General features: G+C 38.3%; 1 protein-coding gene across 2 annotated transcripts in view; it reads right to left on the bottom strand.

Annotated features, from left to right (window-relative positions):
- The window catches only part of WWTR1 (WW domain containing transcription regulator 1), an 82,974-nt gene that overhangs the window by 21,671 nt on the left and 43,231 nt on the right, over positions 1–18,072 (bottom strand). For both annotated transcript variants that reach the window (XM_075098738.1, XM_075098737.1), the window contains exon 2: positions 11,611–11,747. In XM_075098738.1, coding sequence (XP_074954839.1) covers positions 11,611–11,747 — 137 coding nt within the window. The remainder of the gene's footprint in view (positions 1–11,610; positions 11,748–18,072) is intronic.

Genomic DNA, 18,072 nt, shown 5'->3' with positions numbered 1-18,072 from the left:
TGTTCCCTGAAAACCTAGTGGCAGCTGGATTACTGGAGACAAGTGATGCACAGAAAGGAAATGCAGTGATGTTACACACAAAGCCAGAGGCGCAGAGACAGGCACTGGCAGTACTAATGCAACACCCGCAGCACTCGTAATCCTCCTAAATGAACTACTGGTCCAGAAATCCTGCAGTTTGGCAGAGCAGTGAAAGGTACTGAATGATGCTTCAGGAAACCTAACACAGTAGTGCTGCACAAGCTTCAATCAAAAGCATTTGCCGTTGGAGTTCGGACAGATGGGGAAAAGGGACACTGAACAAATCCACTAGGAAGACAGCTGGCTGCAAGGCTTTGAGATGTTTGGCAGAAATCTGCATGTGCTGTATAGTGTGTGTGAGTACACAAACCAAATCCAACAATGGGGCTTACTGCGAATAGGTGGTTCAATATAGTGCAAATATGCAGTAAGTCCATCCAGTTTCTGAAAATTGCAGTTGTCCTGCTGTGGCGGATTGGGCCTCGCGCCAGCCGGCAACTAAGCCCCCATGCAGGTAGTCACTCAATTCCTCCCTCATCAGCAGGATGGGGAGAGAACTGGAAGAGCAAAAGCAAGAAAAACTTGTGGGATGAGATAAAGACAGTTTAATAAGTGAGGCAAAGCTGCACACACAAGCAAAGCGAAGTAATTTATTCGTGAGTTCCCATCAGCAGATGTTTAGCCACTTCCTGCAAAGCAGGTACTCAGCACATGTGAGGCTTACTTGGGAAGACAAATGCCATAATCATGAACGTCCCCCCTTCCTCTGACCTTTTATTGCTGAGCATGGCATCATATGGTATGGAATATCCCCTTAGGTAATTCAGGTAGCTGCCTCAGCAGTGTCACCTCCCAACTTCTTGTGAACCCCTGTGCAGTTTCAGTGGGAAAAACCAGAATGCCTCAATGCTCTGCAAGCTCTCCTCAGGCACAGCCAAAACAGCGGTGTGTTATCAACACTGTTTTAGTCACAAATCCAAAACACAGCACCATAGAGGCTGCTGTGAAATTAACTCCATCCCAGCCAAACCCAGTACAAACACAGGGTGAGTGCAGAGCACTTGGACAGTAAACTAAATGATTCTGCAAAATACTGGACTTTCTGTTCAGACGCAGTACAACTGATCTGATGCGCTCTTTAGTACTTTTCAGTCAGGATGCTAGAAACCAGTAATTCAAAACCAGTATTATAAAAAATCCTTAAGCACTACCTCAATTTAAGTAATTCAAGCTAAAAAAGGAAACCGCATCTGGAGGCAACTGGACATACTGCAGCTCCACTGAGCTCGCTTCTCTGCTGGAGAGGAGACTGCAATGTTTTCTAACATCTCAAACTTTCTGACTGCACAGGGAGACTATGGCAAGGTACCTCTGGGAATAAGCCAAAATACACTAGCGACTGATTTGTGTTTTGCTACATATGAAAAGTAACTTCATCCCATACCAATAGTATTACAGAAAAAGTCTCTACAGATTGTAAAGTCAAAGGATCAGATTGTATTGGTCCTGTGTATGCTTCTCCACATTTCATGACAGAAAATATGATTGTTTCCTTTACTGTGGCAAAAAGTTTCTTATGTATGTAGTCCCAGAATGATACAACTAATATGACTGGACCTTCCACAAAATAAATAAAAACCAAGGTTCAGATTTGCTGGAAACCTTTTCTGTGACCTGTTTTTTTGCTGAAAATCATTACATATTTTTACCTAATCTATGCCTGCAAAAATGACACTGAAGTTTACAAATCTGGACAAATTAAAACACTGCCTTAGACAGGACAATTCCAAAAGTAAGTCTGAACAGAACAGCTGATTCTTGCTATTATCAACCTCTAGTTTATACATCAATTGGTAATGAAGTGTGCTTTTACAGGTAATTACCTGCATCTTTCTAGACATTTTCTTTACCGAATCAACAACGTTAAAATCTGTGGTCACATTTGTCTCCCATATAATTGTGCCAACAGTTATGATCAGTTAAAATTATTTCCCTCTTTTTTTCTCTGTCCCCCGTCCCATATTTTCTATGCACAACACTATATGTAACATCAGGAAAGTTTTGTCCTGCAACGCTGTCTACTTGGGCTAAAACCAGCATCCAGGCAGGACTCCAGTCTCCTCAAAAGAAGTGTGGAAAAGTATGATGACATAGTTACTACAGGACCAAGACTTCTCACTGCTTTTGCATTTTCCACTGTGTGAGTTCTTCAAATAACAAGAAAAAAAATTAATAAACGCTAAGTTGCTTTTCTTACAGGTAGAGCTACAATGATATGCATGGGGAAGACAGAAAAATATAGTATCTTGAATACCTTTAAGCATGTTTGATATGTCTGATATTGTCCAGATTTCAATTAATAGTGAACCTTCAAATATACTACTTGGAATGAAAAGAATCCCAACAATGGAAAAATTACGCCTGTGGTATATACATAAGCTTAGCCTGAGCAAAGTCTTCTACCCAACTGCTTTTCCCAGAATTATTCAACTGAACCAGAGCTGAACTCCTGTACTGAACAGTTCAGAAACACTGTTTTTGAATATAGCTTTGTCACTGAAGGTCTGAATGAGCCCAGTGAAGTCAAAGGGAAGTCTTGTGTCAACTCCAGTGAGCAACCTAACAATACAATGACATTCTACAAATCTCTGTTCTTTATGATATAACCATATGGCATATTTTTGAGCTATTTAGGCAATTTTATTAATGCCTGCTATTATTTATATTTGAATTCTTAATTTATATTTGAATGCTATGAGGAACGTAATCAAGTTCAGGTTAAAAAAACAAACCTGTAGTTCATGCTCCAACTAGACTACCCAGTATAAATACTGATTTCAGTACAATGACACTCATCTAATAAATAGGTGACATTCTAACAACTCTTTTCAGCCTGTGGTCTGGGGAGCCTTAGGACCTCTGAACTGTTTTTGAGAGGTCAAAAGGTAACCAAGGAAAACCAGCTGGTCTTCAGTAAGCTTAAATTCACTAGGCAGGGTTTGGCACTCCCAGTGTAACATTTCTAAAGTTCTGCAAAGGAAAAATATAAAAAGCTCAAATAGCTGTCACCCTATGGTAAAGGAGATCAGATATAACTTAGCAGGTTAAAAGTGTTCACCATTCTAGCACACAGACTCAGGGTGGCCTTCAATTCAGTTCTCTTGGGAAAAAACAAATTTATTTTGCAAAATGAAGTAAGTCTCTTCAATAAACAGCTATTACACAATTTTCCAGCTCAAATGAAAGCGAGTAAAAATGTGGAGCTAAAGTTCCAAACCCAGAGTATGTAGCCACAGTTTCACTGCAGTTCATGGAATTACAACTATTTAGTACACATCGCAAGTTAGACCTATATAATTTTCTTTTTTCAGTTAGATGAAAAATGAAAAAAATTCTTTTATTGCTTTTGTTTGCTTTTAAATTAATTATAATAATATTCTAGTGAATTAGGCTTTCTGACATTGTAGGAGACCCTACTGTTGATGGCTGTGCTGGATATATACTAAGCAAGGATTATTTTGTGGGCAAGAGACTCTGGCAAGTTGCAGAAGCCAAAACATGCACATGTAAACTGTTTCTGACACATGCACTGAACCGACTGTACCAACTTGTATTATTTTAGTGTCAGAAGTGTCTGGATGCAACCAGGGATCTTTTTCTCTACTCTGCTTATAGACAGCCCAGAGCCTAATTCATATGAACTGGCCAGCATCAGGTGTCACGCAACACAGTCTGATGAAAAACAAATGTCTATAGACGTTTAAAAAAAAATGAACGAACCCAGCCATATTACAGTTTTCACTCAGTCACGACATTGTAAAGAAAAAAAGGCTAGGCTCCCCTCCTTTTCTCTCTCCACTTCTGCCAACAAAGAACTGCTTGTTTCACTTATTTCCCAGAAACAGCATTAGTCTTCCAACAAGGTCAGCAAAAAATGCTGCTTTTCAGTTCTGGTGCATTTTGTTCCAAAAATCTGTAAAGTATTAAACCAAAAAGTTGTACTATCCCACTGCACAGAGATTCCTTTATTCAGATTTCTGGGCTGAAAATAGCTATACAGAAATTTCTCAACAGTTTTAATCTGTTACGTTAAGTTCTGTGATAGTCACATTTAACTAATCTTTCCTGTCATCATCGATGGTTCAAGCTTAAAAAAACCCAAATAAACAACCTGCAGGTGCAGCATCAAAGCTATCATTTATCAGGAAGTTATTTAAAAGATTAGAGATTACTCTGTAAGCACTTTCAACAATAAATCAATAACAACGGTGGGGGCTGCTTGACTGGAGACACAGCTTTAACGCTCATCACCAATTACTGATGACCATTATTATTTAAAATGTTTATTAAATTATTTTTACTTTTGTCTCATGCAATCTTCGGTTTTTGCATTTCATTTACTTCAAAACTATGAAAATGACACTCCACTCTTGCACTGGCACATATTTAGATCACTAACCTTGAAGGGAAATGCTTACACCAACAGGAACGTCTTTATGTTAAAATTAAAAATTACTAGATTTTGAAACAACACCAACACCTCTTTTGAACACATCAGAATTTAACATTCCAGACTTACTAGATAGTCAGTTGCTGCTTTAAAGGTGTGTCCCCTTTGAGATATGTGGATTTAATTTACCTGATACTGAAGTTAATTCCTATTAGTTTCTGGAACTATTAGTCACTGTACTTAAAAGAGAAATCAATTATTCCATCTGAAATCTGCCTGATAAATGACTTCTTAAGGGTTTTAATTGCAAATAACAAAAAACTGCCCAAAAATGTTCTTTTCCAGAGCTGGGTCATAAAACTCTCATTCCCACAGAACGTACAAGTCCTCTACAATGATTTCAGCTCTCCTATAAGTATTATTTAATTAACCACAAGCAGGTGCCAAATTATTCACATCAACCACAACTGAACTGTGTCTGCTTCTTTCAGGATATCCAGTAATTAAAAATGACCTGGAACAGGAAGCTTGTCCACTGTGCAGGTGCTGGGAGGGTATGGGCTACACTAAGGGAAAAACATGTTCCTCTCCATGTTACACATTTGTAGCCGAATTTCCACCCAATGCAAATGAAGCCTTGCAAAATCTAGACCATTTCATGTATGCTAGTTATCACTAAAATACAAACCACCTGTTTTTAAACATGTTGGGAGTTTTCTGCATTCTTATCGCCAGACTCACTTTGACACAGTAACCAAAACTGCATTTTGTCATCCTCAAACAATAGTAGCTACACCTCTTTTATCATGGCAGGATATGGAAACTTTGGTTCATGTGTTTATTGCTCCTAGACAGGATTATTGCATTGTTTTATTGGTTGGATTTCCTGGCTGATTAAAAAAAAAAAATGAAAGCAGAGGCAAAGTGCCATAAGCCCCGTTGTATCAAGACCCAATTAAATTACCATTAGCAATTCAGTTGAAAGCTAAACTTTTTAGATTCATGGATGAATTTCTGTAACACAAACAGTTGTCAGTGTAAGATGCTCTCCATGTTAAATTCTATTGTGTAATACATGTCTTTCACCTTGGAGAACGAGTGTATTTAATAATTAAAAACTACCCTGCTTGTATCACTTGAGTCACACATGCCTGTGGATCTCGAGAAGAGTCAGCTTATAAGTAAGGCAAGGAGCTTTCTCTTCTTCGGTAGGGAAGAAAGTAAAAATCAAATAGTTCTTCATCTGGAGTTTGACATAATAAGCTATTATTATTGAACTCTCAGGATCAATGCATACATTGACCCTAAACAAATTAACATTGGGCTTTCCGCTGTTTTATGCCTGAACTGCTTGATGTATAAAATGGAGATAAATATTACTAGCTTCTACCACAGATGCACCATGATGTTTTATTTTTCTTATACTCTATATTTACCCATTATCTGATCAGGTGAAAGTGCAGGTGTCAAGTGCAAACAAAAATACATGTAGCACCCTTTTCCCTCTGCTAGAGATTGTGCTCTATTCTTAAGTGTATATTACATGTTCTGAAACTCCACCACCTAGTGTTGATGATACAACACTCATTTTCTTGTGGTGCCAATCTCCTATGTGATGAAAGCATAAGAATTGCATCAGGATCCTCTAATCTGTCACAAAAGTTCTCAAGACCTGATTGCATAAAGCCCTGAGCAATCTGGTCTGATCTCAGAACTGACTCTGCTTTGAGCAGGAGGTTGGGTTAGAGATCTCCCAAGGCCCCTTCCCACCTGAATCATTCTGGGATGAACAGAATTATTAGAACCTTAAATTTTGCCAGGCCCCAACCCTCAGCCATGTGTGGAAACTCATCTAGCTTCTTTCCTTATGCCAGAACAGGCATCCTTACCTTTGCAAGCTCATAACATTATCACTTACCTTCTAGCAGTTGTCCCTCAATTCAGTCCATCTGAATGAGTTCACAGTTTGTTATACCTCTCTGAGGATGCCACTAGCAGATAAACTGATAAACAGATTAAAAAAACCAGCAGCACAGACACAAATTAAAACAATCTGCTCCAGATACAGATAGAGTACTGGAACACTGGAAACCTCAAGAATTATAACACTGAGCATCTCGATGATTTTTTTTTCTGCAAATATACATATTAATGGACATATAGTTATAAGGTGTTACGTCAAGTGTTTGGAATTAAGAGCGATATGTTTTCTGAAGGCAAGATTAGCTGGGCCAATAGACACTATGCACTAAGATAATAATTTACAAGTTTATCATCATCACCACATCATCACAGAACAGCCCAGGTTGGAAAGGACCTTGAAAGATCATCTCACCCAAACTTACATGGAAGATAACAGATTATGAGGGGAAAAACAGACAGGGTAAGAGAAGACGGCTCAGCTAAAATGCTTAAGGGATCTACAAAATCATAGCTCTGCTCATCTCTCTGTTCACTCCTCGTCACTACTTCCCTGAAAGCCAGCTCATACACAACTGCAGCTTTTAAAAGCCTTTACACCCATCAACCACGTCTCTGTGCAAAGACTGATGAGTCACACAAGTTATCTTGTGTACCAGAAGCAGAAAATGTGAAGTGGTAAAATCAGGTATGCGTTTCTGTTATTGTTGATGCTGGACTGTCCACTGTGAATAGAGAAGCAATGATCACAGTGGTAGCCAGGCATCAGGGAGGATCAGGGACGTCGAGCCTGGTTGGACTTCGGTGAGTTTAGTTAGACGAAACACACATTTTAACCATGGTTTCTAGTTACATAAATTGAAAGCCCCTATCCACGCCCAAATAAACTCAGAGGCATTTTACAAAGTGGCAGAGTGCCCAAAACTCTCAAACCACCAAACTTGGGGAATTAGTTAACACACAGCCTAGTCACTCATACAGGACCTAGAATAACTGGGCCTTGCAGTCGCCAACTGGTATTTGCTGTAACGCCTAAATTCTACAACTGACTGTACGCCACTTTGCACAGAAGGCCCTCTGAGATTTTTTTGCAGATAACAGTCTGGTCTTTTTGTAAGAGTTTTTTAAGGAACTTACACATATAAATTCATGCTAATTTATATAGAAAACATGAACACTATGAAAGGATTTTAGTATTTTATGTCAAAATAAGTTAGAATCTGTTCAACTTGAGAAACGTTTAAATGAAGACCAGACTATGCTCACCAACTGGATGAAGAGTACAATCACAAAAGGAATCTCTTTAAAACAGTTTGAAGAAAGCAGGATGAAAATAACAATGGTTTTGGGTGTTGCATAACACAGAATAGAAAAAGACTACAAAACAAGCAGCATTTAATTAAAAATTGTTGCAAAAGAAACTTTTATAAGGGACTAATTTTTTCCCCTAAATCTTGCTACACATAGCCAAAAACTATACTCTGCAATCTTCTTGCACCAGTGACTGCCATTAAGGCAGAACAGCTTCCCTAGCTTGGACTTAGGCACTTCCAGAGAAGAATTTAATCATTTAAGTCAGGCAGTAGTTTGACCATTAACTTAGATGTGCTGCAACAATCCTCTCCTTCCTTTCATTCACAGGAAGCCCATGGAGCTTGGTCTCCTAATTCAGGGACCTAGGTTAGGTGCCTAAAATAAGGATATACAAATCCCCTCCTTCTACATATGGTCTTTGATTCTACCACAATAATGGATTTGACTGGCAAGAGGTAGTTAATACTTCATCAATCAGCTGAAAAAGACTGTTTCAGAATGCGCACAAAACTACTATATGTGCAGATTAAGCACTAAAGAAAATGGGGTTTATGAAGCACTTATGACGATGCAAGCAATACAGTGTTTCTGCTTGTCTTCAGTCAGAGGCTGATCATCTCCCCCTTTGCATTCCAACAGCAAAATATAGAGTTAAAAGACTCCCAGTAACGTTGTCCTTTCCTTAGTGTATCCATCTACCAACTGCCTTAGAAGAAAAACAAAAGTAAAATATTTAGAAAAAGCAGACTGAACAAGTGTGAATATAGGCTAACCTGCAACAATATGCTTTCAACCTCTGGGACAAATTTCCCTTTTCATTCATGCAACTTCACTGACTTTAGTGGTGGTGTGTGTATAAGTGAGCACGGAAACCCGCCTAGCATGTATTAGTGTTCTGTAAATTTAAGAAGATGCATCAAAGGAAGAAATACCTTCAGATGCCTTTGTTATATAACATCTAAAAAGCAATGCTTTAAATGCTAGTGAGAAAACTAACACTGCTGAAGTTATAAGAAAACTAGAATGTGTAGCTCATATATAGACAACATAAAACTACGGTAGGAAAAAAGGTAGAAAAATACAGCAGATTTTGTAAGGCTTGTCTACTAATTTCAATGAACTTTCACTGTATGCTTCTCTGTATCTCAAGCATAGGCATACTATGATTTGGTATCACTTAGTCACACTGCGTGCTTCTGATAGAATGTTTTTAAGTGCCCTTTGTACGCTTCCCAGCCAATATTGCTGAAAGCAACAAGCTGTAGAAAACAGACCATATTTTCCATCTCTTCATAGGAAGCATAGCAAGGAAAACACATGTGTTAGTAATTGGAAGTGCAGACCAGTATGCAGACCTGGAATACTCAAATCCTTTTCTTTTAAGTGGCACATCTTCAAAAGAAAAACTTCTTTCAATTCCTACAGTACCAAAAAACACTAAGGCAAAAGACAGACGCATAGACTTCATTTGCTAAAAAGTTACAGAATTATGGCCAGAAGAGGGGCTTAACTTGGTATCCAGTTTCCATTTCTCCTCTGATGTCTGTAAGATGCTGGCACAATCACTTCTGGCTTAGAGGTCTGACTGCCAGACCAACAAATTGCTCACTTTAATGTCCGAGCAGACCCAAGAAAGCAGGTTTAGCAGTAACACTGTTAGCATCACAAATGAGCAGAAAGACCCTTCCTTTTGGCCAAGATAATTTCAAAACAGAGACATTCTACTTTAGTACTACAAACTGCACTCTCATGTATTTTACTGTCACACGCAGTATTCAGAGGCTACTATATTCTGTGCAGCTTACTGAAATCTTGTAATTTCTCTGTGTGTATATATACACACACAGTTTCTATATTAAATATTTTAAAATATATTTTTAAATAAAAGAGTTCAAACAGGTGGATTGGAAAATCAGGGACCATGATGCTGAATTTAAAAATATGGTGCTGAAAGTGCTACTCAGCTGTCCAAACAGATTTGCTTGCTCCCAAAGTGTCACAGCATGCCTTTCAAAAGCCACCAGAATGAGAAGTCGTCCACCAAAACATATTGCCAAATATTTTCTTGATTAAGTAAATATGGATGCTGTGGAAATTTTTACATACTATTTCTAGTGGGCTGATGTTTAGGAAATTCAGTCACAGGTCTAAACCACTATGCCAAGCACTGTATAAATACCTACCAAAAGTGGAACCTCATCTATAAATGTGAAGGGTACTGAATGAAATGTAGTCTGTATTTGACATGACAGATTTTGAAGTCTGTGGAAATGCCCATTGGGCACCTGAAATCCCTTGCAGAACAGACCCTTAATTAGGTGTCCGCTTTTATTTCTAATCCTTTGTATCTTGAGAAAGACCCTCCTCTAAAATTCAGTATACAAGTATTTCAGTACAGGATTTGGCTTTGATTCACTGTCACTGACAAAATGGGGGGAAAAACTTGCTGTACACTCTCCTGATTTATGGTACCTCCTTTGTTTTCTAATTAGAGAGAACGTAACAGGTATCAACATAAGCTAAGGATTTGGTCCGAACAAAAAACCCCACTGTCCTATTCTTACCTCTTGGCCATTTCAGAATGGCTATAAACAGACTGACCGAAACACAGCTGTGGTTTGAAGTAACACACGCACAGCAATTGTTAGTTTTACCATGTAGTATGACACACTGCAGTACACCCTAACCTTTCAGATTTTACTCAGGTTTCTTCCTCAAATATTCACTCTCATGATACAATTTGCTACTGTCCGCTAAACCATATAATGTAACCAGCACTTTTTACTGAATATATTCAAGCAGGACAGTTGTTGAGAGAAAGGTAGAAGAAAGAGCTGAAATTCCTTACCTCAGGAGACAGCCTAGGTGTTTCTTATAAATTTAAGACAAAAGTAAATATGTATATTGCATTAGTGCTATTGGGGACTACTGGCAGCCAAAGATTTACCATTTTCTTGGTATGTGAAGTCAGCCCTGATGAACCACAGTGCAAATGAATCATCATTAAATCATGAGACCAACTTACCAAAAATTATCCTGAACACGAATCTGGTCTGTGTTTTTAAGACTACCTATTTGACATAGTCTTGTGATCTTGAGCCTGTAAACAGACCTATCTGTTCCTTGTTTTCTTGAGTGGTAGAGAAGTTAAAACTGCAGAAGTGAAATATTAGGGATTATTTGTAATTCTCAATTATACATGAAAATGTTTTCTTCCATTTACTCTTTTCTTCAAAATTTTCAGAGTTTTCACAGCTTTGTTTTCACTAAGGCTCATATCTGACAAAAGCAGAAGAACATAAATTGATGCTTATATTTAAGCTTGAAGTGCTGCACAGGAACAGCAATGAACCCACACCAATTATAGAAAGTCTTTAGGTAATTCATACTGCAAAACAGACCTCTTAGTATTTTGCAAGTAGCTTTCAGTGCAGAACCTAACTATACAAAAAAAAACCCACCACTATAAACAAACCAACCAACCAGCTACAACCTCTGACCTGAAGAAACACAGGAAAGGCTGCAGATTATCTAACAGCACGTTGCACAGTAAGCTCTGAAAGTCCTATGGTGGGCTTGTAGAGGCTTTATACCACCTCTGAATGAAAAAGCACAGGAAGAGCTTATTTTTCTGTGTTCACTACTACATCAAAAATTTGTCACAGAGGCTCTAAAATAAAATGCATGAGATGTTAGAACTTCGCCTCAAACAGTATGAATTCACTTGCTGCCAACTCTACAGAGGAAAAAATAAGAAAAGGAAGTGGAGAACATACTTTTAGCCCTGAAAGCAGAATCAGAGCTACCCTTCTTGAAGCAAAAATTAGTTTGGCAAACAAGTTAGTAAAAGGTGGCTCTCCTCTCTGTTTTGTAATTTCAGCACAGAGGTGACATCCAGTACTCACCGAGATTTGGCTGAGACATGGCCATAGACCTCTGTGGTATTGGTGTGGAAGTAGCTGCAGGATGATGGCTCATGTGATTCAGCGGTTGGTTCATAGTTTTTCGAGGATCTTGCCATGTTGTAATTTTTTCTATGTGACTGAGAAAGAAAAGATAAAACACAAGGTTAACACAAAACATTCAAGTATATTATATACATAGTTAGGCATAATGTCATTAAAGTACTATTTGTTTTTCTTATCCCACATTTTTCTACCCTTCTCATCTCACCCTAACCCATTTGAAATTATCTATCATCTTGTCATTTATTTTTTCTTCTGATCTTCTGCTCCTGCCATTCTAATTTTTTATACACTACTGCTGAATAATTACTTTTACTCAAACAATTAACGAATTCTATTATGACATTGAAAATCTGAAATACACACTCATCTCCCACATTATTTAATTGTCCAAAAGTTTTTTACTCGTCCTATCAGTCTTTTTCTAAATACTCAAATATATGGCCGCTCTTCATTCAGCAATATATGGTCATTTTGCTGAGTTTTGAAAAGACAAGTGTTTGTCTTGCCAAATCCAACTGCTTTGTTCCTTACCACACCATGAAAACTAGTCTGTCTGTAGGTCTCCAAGAATATCAGAATATATTCTCATTATTGAAAGGGGCAGATTGTGTCCTCATGTCAACTCTCATACACCTGATATTACCCTGAAAACTATGGAGTAGTGCATGGATCTGCATGAGATTTTATAGAGAGCTAACTATAAGTGTGATTCTGTAATATATTTTTTGCCACAGAATACAGTGGTGAAGGAACTGTGGTTTTGCTGCAGCTGAAGGTTTTCACTGAAATGCATCAGTTTTGAAAGAACCTTATCAGGACACAGAATTTTATAAGTCTATTTGAAACAAGAAAAGAAAAAGGAGCCCTCTTAAAGCAATCAATAGTCTGGTATCTGTCTAGGGACTGCCTGGTTCCATGTCCAGCTTTCTGCCCAACCAACTAACCAGGCTATTGATTATTGGCTGGTCTTGGATGGGTTTTTCCTCTATTTGTTTTTCGCTAGAAAAAATTGAGAGAGACAAGTATTTAAGATTAACATGTAAAGAAGGATTAAAATTTAAATATTATGTGTTTCCACATCCAATATACCTTTCATAAAAGCACAGTCTAACATCACCTTTACTGAACTCAGTCTCAAGCTCATCATTGCTGCTTCCACCTAAGTTATTAGCATTGCCATTACTACTGTGGCCACTCACACCTTCAGACTCAGCTGATCACCGGTACTATTTCACAAGCAAGTTTCCGTCTATTGTGATGCTACCACACCCAAACTCTTTACAGTAAGTCTCTGATATTACCAAAAATAATGTGAATTACAAACACGAAAAAGGAACAACAACCTGAACCACTTTCTAAAGAACGGAAAAAAGCGATACCATCTTTATTTAGTCCGTAGCCATTTTCTTCTCCTGTTACATTTAATGTACAGTTCCAAAACTGTAACTGAAGATCACACTTTCACTTTGATGCTTGTCTAAAACTCAGCCTCTAAGCATTGAGTCACTTCCTTTCTCCATAGCTTCTAGAACATGTCTGTTATCATTCACAATGAAACCACACACAATTAAAAGCGTTAAAACACTTTATTCTCCCCTTACTGTCAACTTTTATTGTATTTCAGCTTTTCTTCTTTTTACTTTTACTTTTCAAATATAAGCATTCTTGTATCCAGTTCAGTTAAATGATCTTCTTCCAATATTAAGAAAGGGCATTCTGAATGAAAGATGCTGCTACAGCAAAAAATTGGGCAATGTTTTCTGTTAAGTCCTAATTGTGGCTAAATGAGATGAAAAGCATTTTTATTAAAGTTCCATTGGTTTGTTTTTCTGGCATTGTAATTAAAATAAAGAAGCTACAATTAATCAAAGCTATGAGTTTTGGAATACCAACATATAATAGAAAAGATTTTTCCCCAAATAGTGAGAATCGTGTTTTTAAGCATGAGCTTTAGTGATTAAATAAATACTGCTTTGAGGAAGTTTATATCAAAACACATTTCTCACTTTAAAATGTTTTTTACATATAAACATTGTAAAATTTAAGCAAAAAGGTTAAAATTATATCAGACTTTTCTTCCTGTAATGTTCACCCCTAAAAACTGAAAGCACAAATTCCTGTTAGGAAAACATGAAGCACAAGTTAAAGCATTTATGAAGTCACTTGTATTAAGCAATCTGTAACTTGTTTGAACATATTCCTCACTCTAACTACAAATCTGAAACCTTTAACTAGAACTGCCAACTATGTACAATGAGCAATAACACGAAGTGCTCTTAATGAAAAGACACACTAGAACTGGTCAACTTCAAAATTATGTGTTGTTATCGAAGTTCCTTTCAGCAGTATCATTCTCACATTTCATGGGCATTAGAGGACAACAAAATTTTTTTATTCAGGTGAGAGGTATGGACACATGCAGAGTCACCTATGAGAATCTGTACTTAAGATTTTGATGATCGTTCAATTTTAAGTGTTTGGGAAAAGAGAACAAGTCTACCCAGTACAGTGCTCAGTCACCCTTACAGTAAAATACCATTTTCTGATGTTCAGAGGGAGCCTCCTGTGTTGCGCCCGTTGCCTCTGGTCCCATCAATTGAAGAGGCTGTATGAAATGGCCTGCAGTGAACCAAGCAGATGGAAGCTAATCCATGCATTTCACCTTAGTGTCCAACTGAAGTGTGTAGCACAAAACAGTTTCTGGCAAAATCTTCGGTTTGTTTCAGGGAAGGACAGACACAAGTCTTGCACTTCACGCTGAATCACACTCAGCACTGTCAGCCACTCATGGGTGCAGGGCTTGGCACTGGACATGGCTTTAATTCCAAAGTTGTGAAATATTACCTTCAGTCAACAGGACAAGCATTTTTCTTCCAGAATCGTCTTCAAACCCACAAATCTCAGCAGTAAGTACCACACAAATCTTTAAAATTGGGCAGTAGGTAGGACTTGCTGGTTTTACTTCTTTTCTAACCTTTGCTGAGATCCTGTTCTTTAAATTGTTGCTACAGCTACCCAATTTCCCACCTCAGTATGGCCAGCTGTTATTTCATTTGTTTATTTATTTTTATCTTAATTACTTAATTGTGTGTTCTTGCCTGAATGGTGGAAGACAATAACCATGTCACAGTGATGCAGCACTAACTCCAGGCACCAGCTCTGGTGATGTCATGGCTGTATCACGACACACAGCCACCAGCACCTAGAACCAGCCCTGGTGGTGCATGGCTGTGTGTCAGCGGTGTCTGTGTCACCGGGGAGCTGTTAGCGACATGGGTGGCCCAGGACAGGTATATCAAGGGTTTTTTGCTGGTGACAGGACTGGAAGACATGTCCTATGAGGATGAGCTGAGGACTCTGGGATTGTCTAGTTTGCAAAGGAGGCAGCTGAGGGGCAACCTCATTGCTCTCTGCAGCTTCCTGAGAGGGGACACGGAGAGGGAGGTGCTGATCTCTCCTCCCTGGGATCCAGGAACAGGGCGCCTGGGAACGGTTCAAAGCTACATCCATCAGGGGAGGATCAGACTGGACATGAGGAAGCATTTCTTCACCAGGAAGGTGGCCAAACACTGGAACAGGCTTCCTGGGAAGGCAGTTGAGGCCCCAAGCCTGTCAGTGTTTAAGAGGCGTTTGGACAATGCCCTTAATAACATGCTTTAACATTGGGTCATCCCTGAAGCAACCAGGCATTTGGACTAGATGATCACTGTAGGTCCCTTCCAACTGAACTATTCTATTCTACTCAGTAGCCCAAAGATAGCCAGTGCTGACTTCAAAACATTCATACTTTGTTCCTGCACTACCTCCTGCTGAATAAATGGACTGTCACATGGACCTGCTAGATCAGGTCCAGAGGAGGCCACAAAAATAATTAGAGGGATGGGACACCTCTCCTATGAAGAAAGGTTGAAAGAGTTTGGGTTGTTCAGCCTGGAGAAAAGAAGGCTGCGGGGAGACCGTACTGCAGCCTTTCAGTACTTAAAGGGGACTATAAGAAAAATAGGGACAGACTTTTTAGTAGAGACTGTTGCAAAAAGACAAGGGGTAATGGTTTTAATCTCAAAGAGGGTAGATTCAGACTAGATATAAGGAATAAATGTTTTGCGATGAGGGTGGTGAAGCACTGGCACAGGTTGCCCAGAGAGGTGGTCGATGCCCCATCCCTGGGAACATTCAAAGTCAGGTTGGACAGGGCTCTGAGAAACCTGATCCAGTTAAAAATGTCCGTGCTCAGTGCAGGGGGGCCAGACTGGATGGGCTCTAAAGGTCCCTTCCAACCCAAACTATCCTACAATTTGCAAATTGCTCCACTGCTCCAGTCCTGAAGAGGCATCTTCAAGAGGTTCTGAAATACCATGTTCAGGGATGCGTTCAAGAGAAAGGCCCTTTAACTCCTGAGAGAAGTGGAATTAAGAAACCAGCCCAAGAAACTCAGATGACCAGGAAACTTCAAACTGAAGTTTGCCAACCACTGGAATATACATTGGTTATCGCAGTGTTTCTCCCTTGCTACCTTCTTTTTTGCATTTGACATTTACTTCCATGTAAGCATTGAAAGGTATTAATTTTTAACTCAAAGTATTTTATAACTAAATATCTCAATGCTGTTATTACTTTATGCAAAATGCAGCATAGAGAAAAGCAAAAATAATGTTATTCTTTGCAAAATATGTCAGCAAGTACTGAAAGTAGACATTGATCAAAATATGGTATTTGTCATTTAGGCCTTGACCCTTGAACACTGAATTCACCAGAATTTTTGCTACAGATGCCAGTGGGAAGTGGGTCAAACCCTTTTAATTTTGCACATATTCACAGTATTGCATATATTTAGGAAAGAGCACGGTAGCAGGACTGCTTGGTTGCAGTTGGCAGTCTACTACAATAGCTATGATTTTTTTTGTCTTGCACTTTTAATACAGGGTCATTGCAATTTCTTTATTGAAACTTAAAAATTTTAAATTATATCGAGTTTAGGTAACAGAATTAATTAAAAATATTCTTCAGCAATACAGTTTATATAGTGCTGACAGTAAACATTATCATCAGCTCAGCAAATTCTTGTCCAAATAATGACTTTGAAAAAAACTTAAGAACAGTATTACGTTAGTATTATCCTCAATATACTTTAAAAGCCAGAGCCAAGCAATAGTTACTCTTTTAGAAGCACATTTGGAATAACACTCCCTGTTGAAACCCTGGTTTCTGATCACCAAATTAGGATGAAATGAGCTGTAGTTCTTTCTACAAAGGAGCTTTTTACCACATCATACCTGAGACAATTTTCCACCCCCTTTTTTTTTTTTTAATATACCCACTTAAATTGTCCTGCCTACAAAGGATTATGAGGAAGAACACTGCCATTTGCTTTCCCTGAAGTATGTGTCTTTTCTTAGTTATTGACATAATGAGGCAGTCAGCACTAAGCCAGCACAAAACATGAAGAAACACATAATCTAGAATCAATAAACAAGGAAGTATTTTCTAAGTTAATATCTTTCTAGGATGTATATTTATTGCCTTGCGGATCTGCTCCTTTTTACTTTGAAATAAGAGTTGCAAATTAAAAATATTAAGTTTTAAGAAATTCATAAAGCCTCTTCTCACATAAAAGTTCTCATAAGAAAAGATAAAAACGTTCTGCAAATCGCTATGCAAAGCAACCAGTCACAAAACTGTAGCTGAAAACAAATACTGCTTTTGTTCAGTATCTTTTATCCTTTTCCTGGAGAAAATAATCTGTACTTTAATTACACACGTGAGAAGCAGGGCAATGACAACTATTTAGCAATGCTTCTTAATTTACAGAAGAACTGAAAAATTTATCCAAAAAAACCATAAGGAACATAGAGCTTAAAGAATCCAACTGCATTTAAAACAAAACAAAACAAACCACAGGAATTTTCTGTGTAAACATGATAACTTCTCAGCAGCCATAGCCAGGATCCACGAGTGGCCTTGCTTGCACTTCTTGGTGCCACCCTGGCAGTGTACAAACATATCATCTTCATTAAAAAACATGCAGACTGAGTGTCTGAAACAGAGCGCTTAAATATGGCATTGATATTATGATTCAAGACCAAGTAATGGCTGGTTGTTACTAGAATTTATTACTATGACCACTAAACCAATTTGGTTTTACCCTGTTAATGAAGAAAAGGCTGTTAAACATTAGACAATGCTTACTTAAGATAGTAGGATTGAAAACCGAACAATTCCCTAAAATCAGCACTAAGATTCTACAATAAAGGGCTTGATTTCAGGCCAGAGAAGCTTCCCCTTCCCTTCCCTTCCCCCCCCCAGTTCATTTCTACTTGGGTATCGGAACAGGTTATGTTAAAACTTTGTAGAAGCAGGTAACAGTTCATTCCACTTGAAATGTATTGGATTTATACTGGG

The sequence above is a fragment of the Phalacrocorax aristotelis genome, chromosome 7 (genome assembly GCF_949628215.1).
Source record: "Phalacrocorax aristotelis chromosome 7, bGulAri2.1, whole genome shotgun sequence".
Lineage (NCBI taxonomy): Eukaryota > Metazoa > Chordata > Aves > Suliformes > Phalacrocoracidae > Phalacrocorax > Phalacrocorax aristotelis.
The sequence above is the reverse complement of the archived record's forward strand: the minus strand, read 5'-3'. Positions and strand labels throughout refer to the sequence as shown.